General features: G+C 40.0%; 2 protein-coding genes across 5 annotated transcripts in view; both read left to right on the plus strand.

The window, feature by feature from the left end:
• The first annotated feature begins 498 nt into the window (after positions 1–498).
• Positions 499–5,762, plus strand: LOC142398878 (vimentin-like). The gene is made up of 9 exons (XM_075483102.1): positions 499–1,135; positions 1,463–1,523; positions 3,433–3,528; positions 3,783–3,944; positions 4,344–4,469; positions 4,703–4,923; positions 5,048–5,091; positions 5,175–5,260; positions 5,348–5,762. The coding sequence occupies exons 1-9, from the start codon at positions 606–608 to the stop codon at positions 5,387–5,389; spliced, it is 1,368 nt and encodes a 455-aa protein (XP_075339217.1). The 5' UTR covers positions 499–605; the 3' UTR covers positions 5,390–5,762.
• Positions 5,763–7,433: 1,671 nt separating this feature from the next.
• Positions 7,434–19,303, plus strand: part of pde1cb (phosphodiesterase 1C, calmodulin-dependent b) — a 126,134-nt gene continuing 114,264 nt past the window's right edge. For 2 of the 4 annotated variants that reach the window (XM_075483105.1, XM_075483106.1), the window contains exon 1: positions 7,434–8,078. In XM_075483105.1, the coding sequence (XP_075339220.1) occupies positions 7,808–8,078 (271 nt within the window). In that variant the 5' untranslated portion in view covers positions 7,434–7,807. The remainder of the gene's footprint in view (positions 8,079–19,303) is intronic. The other 2 variants (XM_075483103.1, XM_075483104.1) reach the window with 1 other exon arrangement.

A 19,303-nucleotide genomic window follows, 5' to 3' on the forward strand; every position in this document is an offset into this window, starting at 1 on the left:
AAAAGGGTAAAACTGGTTTATCTAGATGAGAGTGAAGACAGCTTTAATCCGATTTAATTCTGATTTAGTTCTAAAAAATGCATTATGTCAAATCTTCTATATGAAGATATTATTTTGCAAAGAAATTGCACTTGAAGGTACTTAGAAAAAAGAGATCTCAGCAATCAAATCTTTTCTACTACGGTGCTCTGTCTCTCAGTAAATAGATACTAAACTGAGCTTGTTCTTGAAGATCAGCCGTATTAAACTTGTGCAGGACAGTCCCCTCGTAACACAGGACAACCCAGGAAACAAGGAAGTTTGGCTGTAACAGCACATGGGATACCAGATCTTACGCATTCTTATTTTGTTATACGCCAATAATATTGATCCAGGGTTTGTATCTATATGGACGTGACAGGCAAGCATGTGTGTTATCCGGTTCATGATTGGATTCACAGTATGCCACTCAAGTCACCTTTTGTTATTTGCATAAGGAGGAGACTATAAATAAGTAATGGTCTAGGAAACGCCTTTCCAGGCGCACTCCGCTGATGCTTCCGTGGGAAGAACAAACCCAGATCACATTGCTCTAGTAGCTGATTGTTCGAAAAGAGATAAGCAAGATGTCCTACAACAGATCAGCTCCGCAATCTTCTTACAAAAAGATGTTCGGCGGAGACAGAGCCGTTGGCAGGACCAGCTACTCGAGCCGCCAGTTCTCCAGCCCAGCGCGTTCCTCCCGGGTATCCTTCGGGCTCTCCTCCGCCCCGACCATGTACGCAGTGAAAACCCAAAGGCTCCGGAGCAGCGCAGCCATGCCCCGGCTGGCCTCCGAGAACTTGGACTTCTCCTTGTCCGACGCCATAAACAGCGAGTTCCTCACGAACCGCACCAACGAGAAGGCGCAGATGCAGTCCCTCAACGACCGCTTCGCCAACTACATCGATAAGGTGCGCTTCTTGGAGCAGCAGAACAAAATTCTGCTGGCGGAGCTGGAGCAGCTGCGGGGCAAAGGCACGTCCCGGGTGGGAGACCTTTACGAGGATGAGATGCGGGAGCTGCGGCGCCAGGTGGACCAGCTGAGCAACGAGAAGGCCCGCGTGGAAGTTCACCGGGATAACCTGGTGGACGACATCGAGAGGCTGAGAGAGAAGTAGGAGGCGTGGCTCTTTTGCAGTCTTATAACTGAATAATGTTTCTTTGAACGTATAGGCCTGTAGTCAGACCTGCCGTTTTATAGGGTAATCAATATAGAATTTTATATTAAACATAACTTTGTTCTTGTTATGCCTTATTCTTGTAGCATAATGAATGTTTGGCACTGCGCAAATTAAAAGCACTTTTTTTCACGCTCCATGTTTCCCATGCAGGAGGTGGGGGCAGAAAAGCTGCAAAGGCAGCAAATCATGGCCGTCATTCAGGGTGTGAAAGTCCATCTGGCTGCTAAGTATGAAACAACTGCTTTTTGTATCTTTCACAGGTTTCAGGATGAAATGTCTCAGCGGGAGGAGGCTGAGGCAAACATGCAGAGCTTTAGACAGGTAGGTCACACTGCTGACCTAACGCAAAACTATTTTTAATTTATTTGGTGTAAAGTTATAAAAAAAAAGGAATCGCTGTAACTTATATTACTGGTAGAGGATGCTGATGGCTCCACTGCCACGCCCTCAGCAACTTTAAACCATCAAATTAACCATAAATAAATTAGATCAAGATCAGTTATCTCTCAGAGAATCCCTTCTGTCTGAGGTGCAACTGCCCCTTTTTTCTTATTGGAAATCTCTATGTAATTTTTGCTCATGATCTACAGAGACAGGAATGCACCCTTCTGATGGCACAACAGATTCTAGTCGTGATCCAAAATAGCTATAGAACCCAGACTGACCCTTGCCTGGTACAAAAGGCCAAGTTTTGACTGTTGAGTTAAATCAGGCCTGCAATGAGGGGATATCTCTAAAGTCTGACTGGTCACAGTGAATTAGCTGGACACCAGTGTGACAGCAGTGTGGATCCAGTGTGGTTATCAGAGCGAGAAGATAAGCCACCACATGATCCGGCTGTCTCACTCTGGGAGAATGCCATCACATAAGAACCTACCTTTTCATGGACTTGTCAGAAATCATTTCCTGCCACTTGTTTTCATGGTGAATACTGGTAATGAATGATGCAAATAGTTTTGAATGGAGGTCACCGTACAAAAAAAGGAATTTAGTCCAGTTTTGACCTGCGGTTCAAAAATAAATGTACGTTTTTTTGTCATTCTGTTTAAATTTAGGCTTTTTTAAGTTGCATGATCATGACTTTGTCTATATGAATGGAAGGAAGGAAGAGTCCAAGGCCTGCCACGATGGCACACATACAACAATGCTAGGCCTGCAGCTGGCTCTTGCTCAGTCAGGCAGACAGTCACTCTTCCAGCCTTGGGCTTGTTTGGGAAACCCTGCTGAATAGCACACTTTGTTTGGGGCATTAGTGCAGGGGCAAAGCTGCTTCATTTGCTGATACCTCAATTACCAGCCTGCCAACGCCCTAAAAAAGCAATGTGGTGCCATCAAAAACCTACATGTAGAAGAGTTAAGAACAATAAAAAAAAAAAAAATGTCTACTTTGAATATAATGGAATATATCAAGATTGTTTTTTATCTATGAATAATACAACCAACAACAACTAGAGAAGAATTTCAGTTTAAGAATTCAGTTGAGTAAAAACCAATGGGATTAAGAATCAAAGAGGAATAGGAAAAATGTCTAATGCAACCTTTTCTCCGAAACAAGGCGTGTCCAAGCCAAGCATCCATAGACTTCGAATGGCTCGTTTACTTGTACATTAAAACAGCCTCAGGCTCCATTTGACAAACTACATCACAATCTGCAGTGTTGAAGAAAGTGTCCTGATTGTTAATTAGGCCAGTTATTTTTTCCTCTATAGGATACTTTTATAGGAAGGCACCATATTTTATGAGCTCATCATGTTTTGCTTGTATCTTTGAAAAAGGATTGGTAACTATAAGTCTCAAAGAAATGTAGGCAAAAGGTTCCACAATATTTTTCCTTTGACCAATATATAAAGTAGAGATACTAATAGAAATACTAAAAAGAAGTACAAGTACCTGATGACTTTCATCCACTGTTGATGATGGAATAAGGGAGTGTGGCCTAACAGCTGCACCTCCAGCACAACACATTAGAATCACAAGAAAACACCAGCTCATCTCTTAGCAGCATCTGCAGCGACACATATCATGTGGCTACAGTTGATTTTTATTGGATGCATGTGTTTGTGACCTTGCCTGACTATACAATGGAACATTTGTGCAAGTGGGCGTTGTGCTGTGCTCTTTACAGCATGTGAAAGAGCATGTTGTTTTTTTTTTATATCAGCAAATGCATCATGCATAATTCATGTAACTTTCACAAGTCACCTTATTAAAAGTCAATGTCATGGCACAGGATGTGGACAATGCTGCCCTCGCCAGACTGGACCTGGAGCGGAAGGTTGAATCACTCCAGGAGGAAATTAACTTCCTCAAAAAGCTGCATGATGAGGTAAGCTTCCTTTTCTTGTGACAAAAGTTTAATCAGGCTGCTGCAGAAACACTGCATGTGTACCGCCTGATTTGTGAAAGGCACATTTGAGAAAACCAGGCCAAATCATTTGAAATATTTGTTAATCTGCTCAAATGCCAAAAGTGGTAGGATTTAGTATACCAGAGCTTTTCTAATACGGCCAGGAACGTCATAGAAAAGTATAAAAGGAGACATTTAAAAAACAATTGTATGCTTGCTTGATTCTACTGCAGGAAATGCTGGAGCTGCAGAGCCAGGTCCAGCAGCAGCATGTGCAGGTTGACATGGAAATGGCCAAACCTGACCTGACTGCAGCTCTGAGGGACGTTCGTCTGCAGTATGAGAACCTGGCCTCCAAAAACATCCACGAGTCTGAGGAATGGTACAAATCCAAGGTAAATACCTTCTGTAAAGTTGAGAAGTATTTAGCCAATGCAATTAATGTTCATGTAGTTCAAGAAACTTTATAACATGGACTGCATCCTAAATATAATCCCAAATGCCGCACATTTTAGATGAAATTTAAGGAGGCCATAATCATAGCTTTTTTATTAAATGTGGACAACATGGACCACTTGTGTTTCAAAGGGCTCACTTGCGATAAACCAGCAGCAAATGATCACATGACTCTGCAGTTCCCCATAGCGTTTAAGAATCCTCCAGCTTGGGGGATTTGTTATCCAAAAACATGCAGGTTAGGTTAATTGGTCTCTGACTGATCATTTATTGAACAGCTTATTTCTGTTCCCTCTCACTCTCTGTTTCTCCTCTCCGTTTGTCCATGTGACCACCAGTTTGCTGACCTCACCGAAGCTGCAGCCCGAAATAATGAAGCTCTGAGGGTGGCCAAGCAGGACGCCAATGACTACAGACGCCAAGTACAGGCGCTTACTTGTGACGTGGATGCCCTCAAAGGAACTGTGAGTGTGCAGCTATTGGTTCACACTGTAGAATGCAAGATTGTGGCAAAACAATACCTCTAACATGTACAGCTGGATGCACATAAAGTCATGGCAAAAATTTTCAGAGAATAAGAGGGATGCATTTGAACAATGACACAGCAAAGACAAAAATATTCTCTGCTTTTTATTTTCATTTTAAACAAGTTATTTTGACCTAAGTGTCATTTGTTCCCTCTTGGCTATCATCTCAGAATGATTCCTTGGAGCGTCAGATGAGAGAGATGGAGGAAAACTTCTCCCTGGAGAATGGCGGGTACCAGGACACCATCGGCCGCCTTGAGGAGGACATTCATAATATGAAGGATGAGATGGCCCGTCATCTCAGAGAGTACCAAGACCTCCTAAATGTCAAGATGGCTCTGGACATTGAGATTGCCACCTACAGGAAACTGCTGGAGGGAGAAGAGAGCAGGTGACTCACTTAAACTCAGGCATTGTTTAAATTTAAAAAGACTATAATGGACAGATATTAGCATTCATTTGATTTGGCAAAGATAAATTTGGTCACTGACAGGCTGTTCTCTCTCCATATGTAGAATCTCCACCCCCCTGCCAAACTTCTCTTCACTAAACCTGAGAGGTAAGATTGCTGTTTGGATGTTGATTTCACACCAGGAATGCTATTATTGGCTAAGTAACACAGCACGTTATTTCCTTCCCCAGAAACAATGATGGATTTTAAACCTCACAGTGAAACTACAGCTATGAAGAAGGTTCTCATCAAGACGATTGAGACCAGGGATGGTCAGGTAGAGCGTGCCTGAAGTCATTTTAAAAGTGGTTGTTTGAGGTCAGGCACACACCTCTGCTCATCACATCTTCTGTCTTTTTTTCAGGTGATCAATGAGTCAACCCAGAACCACGATGACATGGAGTGATAATGTCTCTGCCAAACAATTAACACAAGCAATAAGAAGAAACTCAATTCACTGAAGCTACGAGCAAGCAGACAAATCAACAACCCGCAAACAGCTTCAAAAAGTGCCTTTATATGTGATGATCCAGTAAGCCTGTTAGTCGACACAGACTGTATTTTGCTTCTTCCGCTGCTGAAAGCACATTGTCACATTTGTGTAGACACAATGATGAAATCAGCACAACATAGCAATCCTCACCAAGGTCTACAAAAACTTTTCTTTGTATGGAAAGTAGTACTTTTGATCGATACAGCATGCACACTTCAAGAAATCTGTATGCTAAAGATGTCACTATTGCCTGTATGCAGCAATAAACCATGGAGACTGTGACTCAGCACTGTGCATATGGTGTAATAATTTGCCTCGCATTATGGTAAGAATGTTGCATTATGAACAATAACTTCTAAAATGTAAAAGTTCACATTCTAAGCAATGAACCAGCTATGACGTTGTCAACATTTGGAGTGTTTAACTTGTGCAATCACTCTTGAAAAGTCGTTTTTTTCTCAATACATTACTGAACATCATTACATGCACAACACACCTCTCTAATTTGAAGTTTTTAAGGAGAAAAAAAGACAAATAAACAACATGGACATTAGATTTTGTTAGATGAAATAAGTGGTTTCCTGCAGAGAGAAAATGATAAAAAAAAGACATTCTTACTGACTCTTAAACTAACCTGCACTATCAGGTCATCATCAGTCAAGCAATCCTGATGGGATACATAAATTCCATATGTAGAAATATTTATACAGAAATATTAGAAATATTATAGCTACATTGTTTTCAAGTTTATCTGAAAGTCATCCTAAAGCTGGTGGAGATGGTGGACAGTTTGGTCATGTTTCAGAAGTTTTCAAAAAAGAATGAAGAAACAAAATAATTGATCACAGGTTTAACAAACAAATAGATACCTCACTTTACTTTGTCACACACAGTGTTCAGCTGAAAATGATTTAAACTTACACTGCTGATGAAAATCATGAATTTATCTTGAGAGAATAATATATCCAGTAAACATGATTAGTTACAATAGGGATTAGAAATTGTGAAAAATAAGATCAGTCAGGTAATTTCTTCATAAACTAATAACAAAACAAAGAACACTGACACTGCATATTTAGTTGTAATGTACAGCATTGATGTACTGAGGCACATGTAGTAGCCTGCATTACAATAGCCACTGTTACATTTTACTTTTCTCAGTTCAAAATAGATATTTTATGGCATTTTCCTGACAGCTATGAACACTTTTTAGACATCATATCCAAAAAAAAAGATCAATTCATCAGATTAAGTTGCAGATAGCTAACAAAATGTTCTGCATCTCAACGTTACAGTTCTTCGATGTTCTTCTATAGGTAGCATTACTCACATACAGCTATATATACTGTCACAGGCATCGTATAAGCCTAACAAAAGGCAAGGCAAGGCAAGGCAAGGCATCTTTAGTTATATAGCGCATTTCATACCACAGGCAACTCAATGTGCTTTACATAAAGACAATGCATTTAAAAGAACTCCATAAAGCAGCATAAAAACAAGCAATTTAAAGAGAAAAAAACTCAAAAACATTATCTCTTAACTAGCACCGGTTATTTGTTCACACCATTTTAATATTTCAGGTCTATGACCCTAAACACTGAGGCCCCGTCTCAATCTCTGAAAAAGTAGGCCTAATTTATAAATCTTTTTACTTTGACTAAACTCACTCAACCGCCTTGGTTTTACTGCCATCTGCTGGTAACCGATGCAACTGTGCTGCTTCTTTAAACAGAGCACTTTCAGTTGGCTACATTTTTAGGAGCATCATGCAATAATACTTTTATTTCTTTGGGCGAGTCCAGATCTCGCGATCATTCTCCAGGGATTCGTTAGAACGTGCTTTTGAGAAAACCGGGGAAAATCAGTCAGAAACTATCTGTCTGGATATTTACCGATTAACACCTTTATTCATGTTTGGCTTCTATAATTAAGTAGCTACAGTTGACTCTGGTCATATTAACAATCCTACAAACTTATCTGTTAATTAATGCCGCTTGTTTTCCCCTGTTTGTCCCGGGAGATTAGTGTGTTTGTCGACAGAGCAACTTCCATGTGACGTGTCTGCCTCAGGAAACACAGACCGTGCGAGATGAAGAACATGTTCCGTTAAAACTCCGCTGTTTGGCTCTTTGACCAGTTTCATGGCCCCTTGTCCTTTAACTAAACTGATGATGAAGTTCCAGACTTACAGCTGACTAGTAACAGAGGGGGAATTATTTATTTCTTTTTTTCCCTGGTGAGAAGAACATCATGGTTTCAACATGTTTTGAGAGAAATGTGAGGTAAGCCTGGAAAAACTGATTCCAGCGGAGGATTTGAACCTTTTTTGTGATGGGTTCGGTGACTTCTGCTCTGACGAGGACGAGGAACGCATTAGTGAAAGTAGGCTCAGAGCCCGAGAACCATGACCCGGAGAGGAGCCGGTCCGCGCCCGAATCGGACCGAGAAAGTCGGCCCAAGAAAAGGAGCGCACGGTTCAACGTCTCGAGCCAGGCCGCTCGACAGAGTTCGCGACAGTCGCTGTCCGAGGTCCTGAGCAAACAAGACTCCGATGCAACCAAACAAAGTTTAAGGAAAAAGGGTTCTGAGGGTCAACAGAGCGGTGAGTAACCGAACAGGGACTGAACTGTGTTATGTTACTGACCTTTTCGAGAGTTTTATCAAGTGTACTTTTTAGGTAGCCTGCGTACTTACAGAAACACTTGGTGGATTTTTCCTAATAGTATTTTCGAACATGTCCACACGTAGTCTTAAATGACTTAATGGTATCATAACTACACATTCACAACAGTGCATTTTATTTGTAATTGTTATTTTTTCAGTTGGTTCTTATGAAATACCTAACGCTACTTTCTTAGATCTAGAATAATTTACCATTATTTTTTCACGTTTATGCTTCTAAATCCTAACATTGACACTCGTGTATATCTTGCAGTTGAAATAAGAAAGCACATTATTGGCCAGCTCCAACCTTTCAGTGTTTTTCAAGTGCAAAATGATTGCGTAGGTTAAGAAGAAAGGGAATTGCTTCAACTAAACACTGGCTCATGATAATAATACTTTCCCCTGAAGCATAATAATCTTGCCAAAATTAGATGTCAACATTACAATATCGTGGCCTATTGCAAGCAAGAAGTGTTTTGTTCAAAACTGTGTGAAATGTTGTATCAACGCCATCTCAGACTGACCCTGGGATGTACACTATTGTAACTGAATTGAATATTTCCATTTTTAATGCCTTTCAACACACTAAATTTTTCATATAAGGGACCATTTCCCTTATTTTATGTGTACAAAACACATGGGTGTATAAAGGCTGATGGATTGTGATAAATTGGTCTACCCAACAGTGTAAAGATGTCAAAAGTTCCGCCATGACTATCTACAACATTAGTAGCGCTTGAATTTTTCATATCAAGCAAAGTCAATGATAATAACAACAACAAATTTTAATACATGGTGCACTCGTTAGCTTATACTTATGCTCCAAAAAACCCCAGTTTTAATTGTATTCCAATTGAATAGTTTGACCACTTCTTCTATCAGAAATTAGACTTTGTTCACAACAGGAAATTTGGTATGTAATGGCTATGAAAACAAAGGTAGACTCCGTATTATTAATGAGGGTTCAGTACCATTTTGTGTCTCCATAAATTATTACAGTGAGCCAGCATTTGTAAAAGCCAGTAAGTATTTCTACCACTGTGGCATGCCAAAATGTCTGCTGTGGAAAGAGTCTGTCGAATTAATTTATTTTTTTCTTCTGGAACATTCAACAGTTGTAAAAGTAATCCTATTTGATGGTTGAAATTCAGTTAAATTTCATCAAAATGAAAGGTCTTAAGAATATTAAAGGGGAACTCCGGGGCATTTGAAGCGCGTTTCCATTGCTAGAGGTTGTCAAATACTGATAGTAGGACACAGAGAGGTGCAAATCTGCGCTCCCTGTGTGGAGATCGCGCTGTTCGCACAGCATGTCATGCGAGGCTAATACGTGGTGGCTAAGGGGCAAGTGCTAACCCTTCCACGTAAAACAACAACAACTTGCACACAGCAGAAACGTCACACCACTTTATAAACCATCCGACAATAAAGTCACAAGCCTTACCATCAAAACCACATGCATGGTTCTCACATTACTGGCATGGGGACGTTACAAAACAACTTTATAAACAGCATGTAACTCACCGGCTGGTTGTACGCTCGCGCATGTGAAAGCCCAAAAGAGTCGATGGACGATAATCCCATATACAAAACAATTATTTTCTCTAGAAAAACTGCGTTCAAGTATTTAAAACATTACAACAATACATGCCCAGTAATATTGTTGTAATGTTTTAAATACTTGAACGCAGTTGTCGGATGGGTTATAAAGTGGTGTGACGTTTCTGCAGTGTGCAAGTTGTTGTTTTACGTGGAAGGGTTAGCACTTGCCCCTTAGCCACCACGTATTAGCCTCGCATGACACGCTGTGCGAACAGCGCGATCTCCACAAAGGGAGCGCAGATTTGCACCTCTCTGTGTCCTACTATCAGTATTTGACAACCTCTAGCAATGGAAACGCGCTTCAAATCCCCTTTAAACTGCCCCTTTTCTAATATACTACTCTTTATGAAGTGTAGATTTTTCAGGAAACCTTATACCCTAAGACCTTCCTCCTTCTAAACTTTCTGCAACGTTTTAGCACTTAGTTGCAGTGAAATTGCAGTAACACATGCAGCCAGTCTGTGTTTAAACTTGTACTTAATTCTCTCGCATCATAGCCTCGTTTCTCAGCAAATAAATGTCAGTAGGTTGGTCTAGCCAATTCACAGTTTTTTTTTAATTCTTACCTCATAAAAGTGTAATTTCTCCATTTTTGAGGGGTGTTGTGGATGCTCTCTTACTTTATACTGCAGATCTCTGTGGCTCAGCTTGCAGATTGTCTCTATAGATGAGAGCACGTGGTCACTTCAGAGGATCAAGTAAATATGCCACCAAAAAAAAAAAAAAAAGGTTTTCACTCAATGAACACCAGCTCTTTGAAGGCCAGCCTCAATGCAGCATATCTCCACTCTCAAAGCATCTATTTGATGTCCCTGAGACTAAAATAAACAAAACTAACAGTTCTGTCCATTTGAACAAATTTACACATGAAACCGCACTTTGTCATAGAATTGTTTTTATGGAGATACGTTTACAAATAATCACATTGGTTTGTCTAATCAGTGCAGGTTCAGATACACTGCCTGGCCCAAAATAAAAGATTAAACCCCTAGATTTATAAGGTGTGTAGGTAGAGTCTCCTTTTTGAGAAGTACAGCAGTTTTTAGTATGTGTTTCAGATTGCAACAAGTGTTTTTTTTTTTTTTTTTTAAAGCTCGTTAAAAATACAGTGGCTGCACATTCATTTTTGTTGTATGACCATGATATAAATTACACACATTTTTTTTTAGACAGTGAAAATGGATAGATTAAACTGCCATTTATCTTTATCTTTAACAATTTGTGATCCAGTTAAAATTGGCTTGAACTGTAATTATAGATAGAAAAACACAAACACGCTGAATGTTTTTAATGGTTTTGATAAAAATCTAATAATTTATGTTACTCATTGTTGCCTTCAATTCATCCTGTTTAGCTACACTTCATTACATTTCTGTCACTTCTAGTTTCAACTCCCTGCATATCTGTCCCTGAGGAAAATACGTCTCCCTGGTTGGTTCCTGAAATATCACCTGCACTGTGGCGTTTCCATGACCATATGACAGAGTAGACTCCTGTTGAGTTTCCCCCTTGCTCCCTAGCGACGTCCATGTGTACTGAGGAGTCTCATCATGACTCTCAACCTGACTGAACACTCATCTGCTCCCTCCTGAGGAACAAAAGCAAATAAACCTGCCTCCCCATCAGCTTATTGGCTCATCTGGCTGCGTTGCCTCAGTGTCAGACAGTCCCAGCAGTGTACTGACCTCAACCGTTGCTTAATTGTGTAGAAAACAGTTTGACATTGGCTCTTAGAACTATAGACTAATGTCTGAGCTGCCATGTCAGTGACAGTAAACACCCTACTGTTATATGAATACAAAATTTTAAACTGCAGCAGCCTTTCAGGGAACAAGTGCAGTGTGGCAACGATGGTCTTAGGCCAGGAATATACTTCCACAAGCTTGTTGTGCAAGTTTGCAATCGCCCGCATCTTTACGATGTATCTTCGCTAATGCACAGTGACAAATATGCATGTCAAAATAGCATCATTTCTCTCACTGGCTGAATAAGTGAGACATACCTTACCAATGTCACAGCATGCTTCGTTCAGGGCTCTCACATACCATCTTCCATACTGCCGCTGTTGCCTTTTCAGCTGTAATCTTATAATTGACCAAATGCAGATGTCATGTTCACTGTTTGTATTCTGCAAATCCGGCAGCTCCATCAGGTCTGAGTAATCAAGTGTGCCTCCTAGTGAAATCTTCCAGTAACAGGCATAGTAGTAAGGGAAGTATATGAACATTTACGCCCACAAAGCAAGTAGCTTGTGTGAACATGTGATTAAAGAGCAAGTATACCCCTGGCCGTACAGCCTGTCACACATTTAGTTGTTGATGTAATTTATTATGATATTTCAGAGGTGCGATTACCTTGCTTTTGATTTTGTAGTATTTGTGGCACAGAAATAGGTCATAATCAGAGCTCCATGCCCTGTAGAAGGACCTGGAGCTACTCTCTTTGTATGAATTAGTTATACTGAACGGTATTTTAATAACTAGCAGATTTGGATGCAGAGCAGTAGAAGGGAGTTGAGTTTGAGACTGAAGGAAGGATGCTGCAGTAACATTTTAAGAGGAGAGAGTCTCCAAGATGTGTATTTACATGAAGAAATGCATGTGTTTTCTCAGTTTTCTTGCTCATGTTTGGGGCAAAATTACAGTTCATTCACTGTTTACATACAAATTACCACTCTGAGCACACTCAGAGGAATTTTTCATTTCACACCTGGTCACATTTTTGTGAATTTAAATTTAAACCGAATTAAGAATGCAGTGACTAAAAAATAAATTACACCCTAAACTTACACTGCATATTGCTGTAAATGCTGAATTTTTCCTATGTATTTTTCAACTTGATGCCTTCAAGGCACTTGAAATAAGTCGTGACATGGGCAGGTTTACCAATATGCTGTTTTTCAAGAAAAAAAAGAGATGTTTTCTCATTTTCTCATTTCTGTATATATTTTAGGGTTTTTCTGTCCTTTTCAAAAATGCAAATTAGCTGCTTTGCTTGTTTTTTGTGGAGGATATCTGGCGTTTGTAAGATGTCTGGCTCTAATCAAAAGAATTACATTTGTTTTGCCTGCTGATCTAACACTCATCCAGCTGTTTTTTGGTTCTTTTATCTGGAACCACGCTGATGCAAAAATCATTAGCTAAACTTGTCCTCTTTCATGGCTCAAAACTTCTCTTTCTCTTATCCTTCGTAGTCTTGGTGTTGAAGGATTTGGATGATAGTTCATGCAGCTCTCTGTTTTGTCAGCTCATTTCCCTCAGGTTTACAACACAGGTTAACATTATCCTTAAAGGTTCCTCTAATGAGTATTTAACAGGGGAAAAGCTAAGCTCCCTGGCACCCTGTGTTTCTTAATTACATGAGTGTGTCACTGTGGTGACAGCGGTGTGGGGACTGACAAAGCGTGTGTCATTCCACAGTATAGGGGAGACCTCTAATGAGCTTGTTTTTCTGTCTGGTTGCGTAGCTGTTGTCATTAATTGCGATGTGCTCGTAGCACAGATTACACTACGAAAAAGTCAAAAATACGTTTTGTTTGGATTATTCAAACAGTGAAATGGAGGTGAAATATCAGATAATCAACATCCAGAATGTTGCATAGAGCTGTTACCCAGTTTAGATTTGTATGGTGATCTGTCTCTTTTTAACTTGGGTTTAACTTGCCAAAAATGTTTTGGAGCAGGTTAGTGCAGGAGGCTGTTAATAATCCAGTTAGTCCTCACCTCCCCTTCATGTTCACAGCTTATTAATGCCTATTGGTGATGGTCTGTCCCAGTGTTTGATGACCAGATCAAAGGTTGAGCGACAGTTCATCTTCTGTGGACATCAGCAAAAGACAGCAGGTGTGTTTTTGTGCCCGTAATCCACTGTAGTTCTGGTTTGTCAAAGAACTGGTTTAGACTGACAGCTGAATGAGGTCAGTGTCTATCGCATCAGTTTAACAAGCACAGCTGTTGGTGAATAAAATAGGCACAAAAAAAATAAAATTGAAATTAGTTAAGTACACATATACAACTATAAAACACACCTTAATGAGTGTCATTTACTCTATCAACACTTGTTATCGTCTGTGTAAAGTATCCGATATACTGAATGTCTGACAGGTAATCCTGTTGCTTAGTGATGGTGACGTCCTGGTAAACAGCCTTGAAAAAAAATGGATCTTGACAAGGATTCAATAGATATATATCTGAAGGACACACTCCTCACAGCATCTGTTTTTCAAAACATGCTCCTTTTGGGAAATTTCCCCTGGAATTAAAACCCCAATGATGTAGATTTTATATTTATTACTTTGATGGACAGGTTTGAACCAAAATCTTGGCTTATGCTTGTTGTCTGTATGGTAATGCTACATCAGCTGTTCCTACACAACACACTAACACACACGTTGAAATTATGTTTTTTACATAATCATTACTTTACAAGTAGCTTATTCAAGTTCAATCACTGAGCACATTTGTAAAAGTTAGCCTGTTTCAGAATCTTAGATAAGATGATTTTAGAGGGTTTTTATGATTAAAAGAATTGAATGCAACTGTTAATAAAAATGGAAGTTTTCATTTTGATATATTTTCTGATTTCAGTTAAATTTTTCTCTTGTTAATGGTAACCTCTGCTGTCATATTCCAGTGACAATTTAAATTACCATGAGCTTTGTTTATATAATAGCCACGACTTAAGCAAAATTACATGAGGGTGTGCTGTGGTAGGGAATATCAGCATTGCTATCACTCAGTTATAGACAGTATAACCTTGAGTGGGATATTGTTCTTTTATGAAAGTTTAAAAAATGGAGCCGGGGGGTGGTCTGAGGCAGCAGGGGGCAACACTGACAATCTGACAGGCCCACCCAAGTGCTATGCAATTTTTCAGTGACTTTTTTCTGAATCATATTCCATATAGCACTTGTATTTTTGTATAAATAATCTTACTCATGCCTACTGATTTCCATGATCTCCAATTCCTTGAGACCGGTATCAGAGGTTTTCTGCATGTCACTTGTTCTCAAGCGTAGGTGTAAAATGTGCATGTCCCTGCCTTTTTTGCACACATGCTGGTTGGAGCTGGTTTACTCCCAGGGGAATGTTGGTAAATCAGAAGCTGTCTGTTACAGCTGTAACCCTCCTGGGCGGCAGACGGCTTTTTTACCTGGCAGATTTTATTTGGCCATTAGAGGGTTAGGGTTGATGATTGACAGAACAACTGTAGAGCTGAGCGTTAGATAGAGGTTGTTCAACGTCAGTAACATAAGTACTAACAGTTTGCTAAATCAAATTACCTGCTTACATCTAATTGTATGATATCTTCAAAAAACTAATATGTTACTAACACAACAAACTCTATTTTCTCGTGGACTTTACACTTCCGTACTTTATTAACCAGATTATTTACAATGTTCAGGTTGTATCTGTTGCAAAATATATACATTTTTGTTTTATATATATATATATATATATATTCATAGAAATATGAATTTCTTTATATTTTTAATTTTACTTATCAGAAGTGTCTTACAGCATCTCCAAAGCCCAGCTACATGTAGCTTGTCACTGTTTGATATATGCAGGAGAAGAAAAGGAGGCAAGAAGCCATATATGCTTTATATGGAGCCATTTGCAGATTTATTAAACTAAGTGGTTGTTGACAGTTCCACAGAAAACATGTTGTTATTGTTATCACATCATGTCATCACATTTAAATAATCAACAAATAAAAAAGAAACTAACAAATTATTGTGGGAAAACATAAATGGAGCATCGCGTTAGTTCTGGCAGACCACGTAGTCAACGCGCCCTTGCCTATTGGCTGACGCCGACCCAACCCCTATGGCTCCACAACCAGCTGCGCTCAATGGGTAATAATCAGCTCCTTCTCGCAATTGGATGCTGGCATTTGGGGCACTTCATTTAAACTTGGTTTGCTGTCACTGCTTTTTTTTTTTGCTTTCTGCTTGCAGCCTTCCACAGCAGCTCCCCGCGTAGGGGCAAAAAGATTTGCTTTTGCTTACAAGACGTAGCTCCGATTAGCATACGCGCCGATGCTAGTATTTTTATTGTGCTGCTTACCCTGTCGTCCGGCATGGAAGTCGGAGATTCGGCTGAGATGGACGCGTGGAGGACATCCAGCCGAGCCAAGACGCGACACCGGGCGAGCTGTCACAGCGCGCCGCGGTCAGAGTCAAGGTAGGCCGCGGCGGGCTCCTGTACGTGGCAGGGCTTGCCGCGGTTAGACACGCGGCTATCTTACACCGATTCACATGATTTTGCGTGACTATTGGTCCGTGGATCCTCGCGGTGATGCTCTAAGGTGGAGTGAAGTGAGTGCTTTTTATAATAAAATCAGAGATTCATTGACAAGTTTTCAGGGTTTCACTGTGAACTCAGTGGAGGGAGAATCAATTCTGTGCATTGAGAATGCAAAGTCAGAGCTGTTCTGCTGCTAAAATGACCACGGTGTCATGAACTGACTCCCATGTTCAATGGATGAATACAAAACATTTTGTGAATGAAGCCCAACTGTGGCTGTGGTCGAATTGATCTCATCATGTAGATCCACTGAGATTATTATTGCTCATGTATGTTTTGCTTGTATTAATTCGGCTCATCGTTGATGGGCCCTGAACGGTTTGATCCTGAAGAGAAGAACGTCAGGATGCTACCCTGAATGCACTTCGTCGTATAACAACCTCCAGAGACCTACAGTGAAACTTCACTACTTAGCTGCATTTTTGCTTAACAAAAGCAACAGTAAGAGGCTGATTAGCTAGGCTATCGTTAACTATGGAACCTAAGTGTACTTGGCTGCCTGAACTACCTTTGAATATTTATTCAACTGGTAAATGAGCTCTTGGAATTATAAATTTTGAACAGTGGAGGTCTCTACAGACGCTCATATAGAGCGATTTAAAGAGACTTGTCCAGTAATACACAGCATTGCCTCTAACGGGAATCCTTTATTTAACACTCTATAACTGACAATAAGAGAGCTAGTCTTATGCTCTATTAAGCCAGTCCTCTAAGGTACAAATAACACCATATCATAAGGATACATACTGCTCTCCTGAGCACTGCTGCGTGAGCTGCGATGTTCGTATACTAAGAGAATCATACTTACTGGCCAACTGGCTTTGTGCTTCCCGTCCAAACAATCCCTGCCATCCTCACTCGTTTCTTTGGGGCCATTTAGTGGACAATTTCAAGCACAATGCGTCCAACAGTTTTTGTGTTTAAAGGCTTGAGCATATAACACAAGATGGCACTTGAGATCAGTGATGCACTCGATGATTTAAAGGATCTGACATCTGTAGCAGTTCTACAGCATATGTTGTGATGCTTTGTGGACAAGCGTCCGGCCACTTCGTGTAACACCAGCCTGTTTGTGATTGGCTCTTGCACAGCAAATGGCATGCTAATTTGCATGACATCAAAACATTTCAACCATCGTCCCCACGGTTGATGTCACAACTAATCCCTTCTGGAGGAGCGTTGTCCTTTTTCCTTCTGTTGAGAAGCAGCCTGTTAAAGCTGATTTCAGCTGCGAACTGATAAAAGAGAAAACTGTGCAGGATGAACCTGTTGCTTTCTTGGTATTTGTATACGACTTATGCATGTGATGTGCTCGTGTTAGGAAGCACTTGCCTCTTCTCATTTTGGAGGCTGCCGGTCTTCTTGGAAGTTTGAAAATAAATGGCATCCTGTTTCTCTGCTTACTCAAGCCATTTTGATGCCCTGTTGATGCCAAGTTGCCATGCTACGTGTCATCTTGCACAGCTAGATTTTCAGTATATTTTTACTTAAACCTGCTATAAGCTGATGTTTCAGCTGGCTGGAGTTTGTGCTGTTGGGAAGGTAGTTTTCAATGGGTCATTGAAAGATTTTTCCACTTAGAATAGCTGCCTACTGGAGTAAAAAAAAAAAAAATTGTTTTATTGTGCAGCTGTGCCTCTGTTTAAATAAAACAAGAGCCACTGGTAGGGCTTAACTTTGCATGAAAGATGCTGATTAAGATCGGAAATAAATTTGGGATGAAGTCAAATCATTAAAACCGCACCCGGAATTGATGGCACGAACAGCAATGACAGAGGTCATTTGTGTTATGCTTATGGCTTTTAATTGTGTGGATAGCAATATGCAAGCTCACGGTGACTTTAACTTCCTAGGTGGTCAGGTGAAGTGTGTTAAGGCTCTGCTTGCTTGGATGTTTTGCTTTGCTTGGATCTTGTCTTGCTGTCTTGGATCGGATCTTGCTCTGCTTGCTTGGATCTTGCTCTGCTCTGCTTGGATCTTGCTGCTTTGCTTGGATCTTGCTCTGCTTTGCCCTGCCGCAAAGCGCTGTCGCTGCTGTGGAGACCGACTATATTTTATGGTGTACCTAAGTGGTTGAGTTAAATGCCTGCCCCAAATAAATACTCGCATCATATTTCAGTCTGTGTTAATGTGGGCCTACGGCAGTTCCACCTTTTAATGTCAAGCCTAGTCGCGGCTTAATAATTATTTTTGTAATACTACTACTAATCATAATGGTGACACACGTTGGTAGCTAATAATTCGTTGGGGGGTAGGATACCCTGGTTCCAACTTATCAATTGGCTGGCTGCGTTCCGGTATGGTCTGTTGGGGGGTTTGTTGCCTTTACAGCAAATTGAAGGCACTCTACCTGAGGATGCTGCTGTTCCCTGTCTGGCTTCCATGGAGCTCATGGAAAAGTCGGGAACTTCCTCCGAACAGAGCCATACCGCCAAACACAAATTGTATGCATTTAGAATAAGCTTCTGAAATTCATCTCTGTTTCTCGTCTTGTTTTGACGAGAGTGGTTCTGACAGAACTCAATTTATTGTCACACCAGCTTTCAGACTACCTAGACCAGAGTTAGCCTGGGGATTTTTCTGAACTTTACACTCCTGACATACTGCAACGTGATAAAAGTTCCGGATATTTAACAGGACGGATCATTAAAGACAAACATGATTTATTATTATGGCAGTATTAATATTTTCAGGCTGTGATAAAAATCCCTTTCATTAGGACTGAAATTTTTTATGCTTTTTTTAAAAAAAAGATGTCTTTTCTGGCTTTAGTTGGTAGTTTGCAGAGGGTCATTCCGGGAAAAAATCTCAATGGCTCTTAAAATAACCTGGAGGTTGGCAGGAGTAATCAACCCTTTAATGTATTTTTGTGTTATAGTGTACAAATACGATAGCATTCATTTTGTGGGAATCATAAATATTAAATAATATTTAAAGCCATTTTGTGTTTTTTTTTTTTTTATATTATATAGACAGAAAAAAAACACTGATTGTGAAAAAAATTAACATTGCTTTTTCAAATCGATTTTTATGGAGGACTGTAGAAGCCATGGGAAATGAGACATGTAAACAAATATGCTCTTGGAAATAAATACAAAGAGAAAATGTGAAAGAGAAATTATACAGAAATGAATGTATCGACAAATTAAAAACATGCATGAAGACTGAATAAAAATACTCAGAAAAATTATTTGAAAAGAATAATACAGAAATAATTGCATTTTGTGAAACAAGTATGTAAAAAAAAATGCAA

Source organism: Odontesthes bonariensis, chromosome 14 (genome assembly GCF_027942865.1).
Source record: "Odontesthes bonariensis isolate fOdoBon6 chromosome 14, fOdoBon6.hap1, whole genome shotgun sequence".
NCBI lineage: Eukaryota > Metazoa > Chordata > Actinopteri > Atheriniformes > Atherinopsidae > Odontesthes > Odontesthes bonariensis.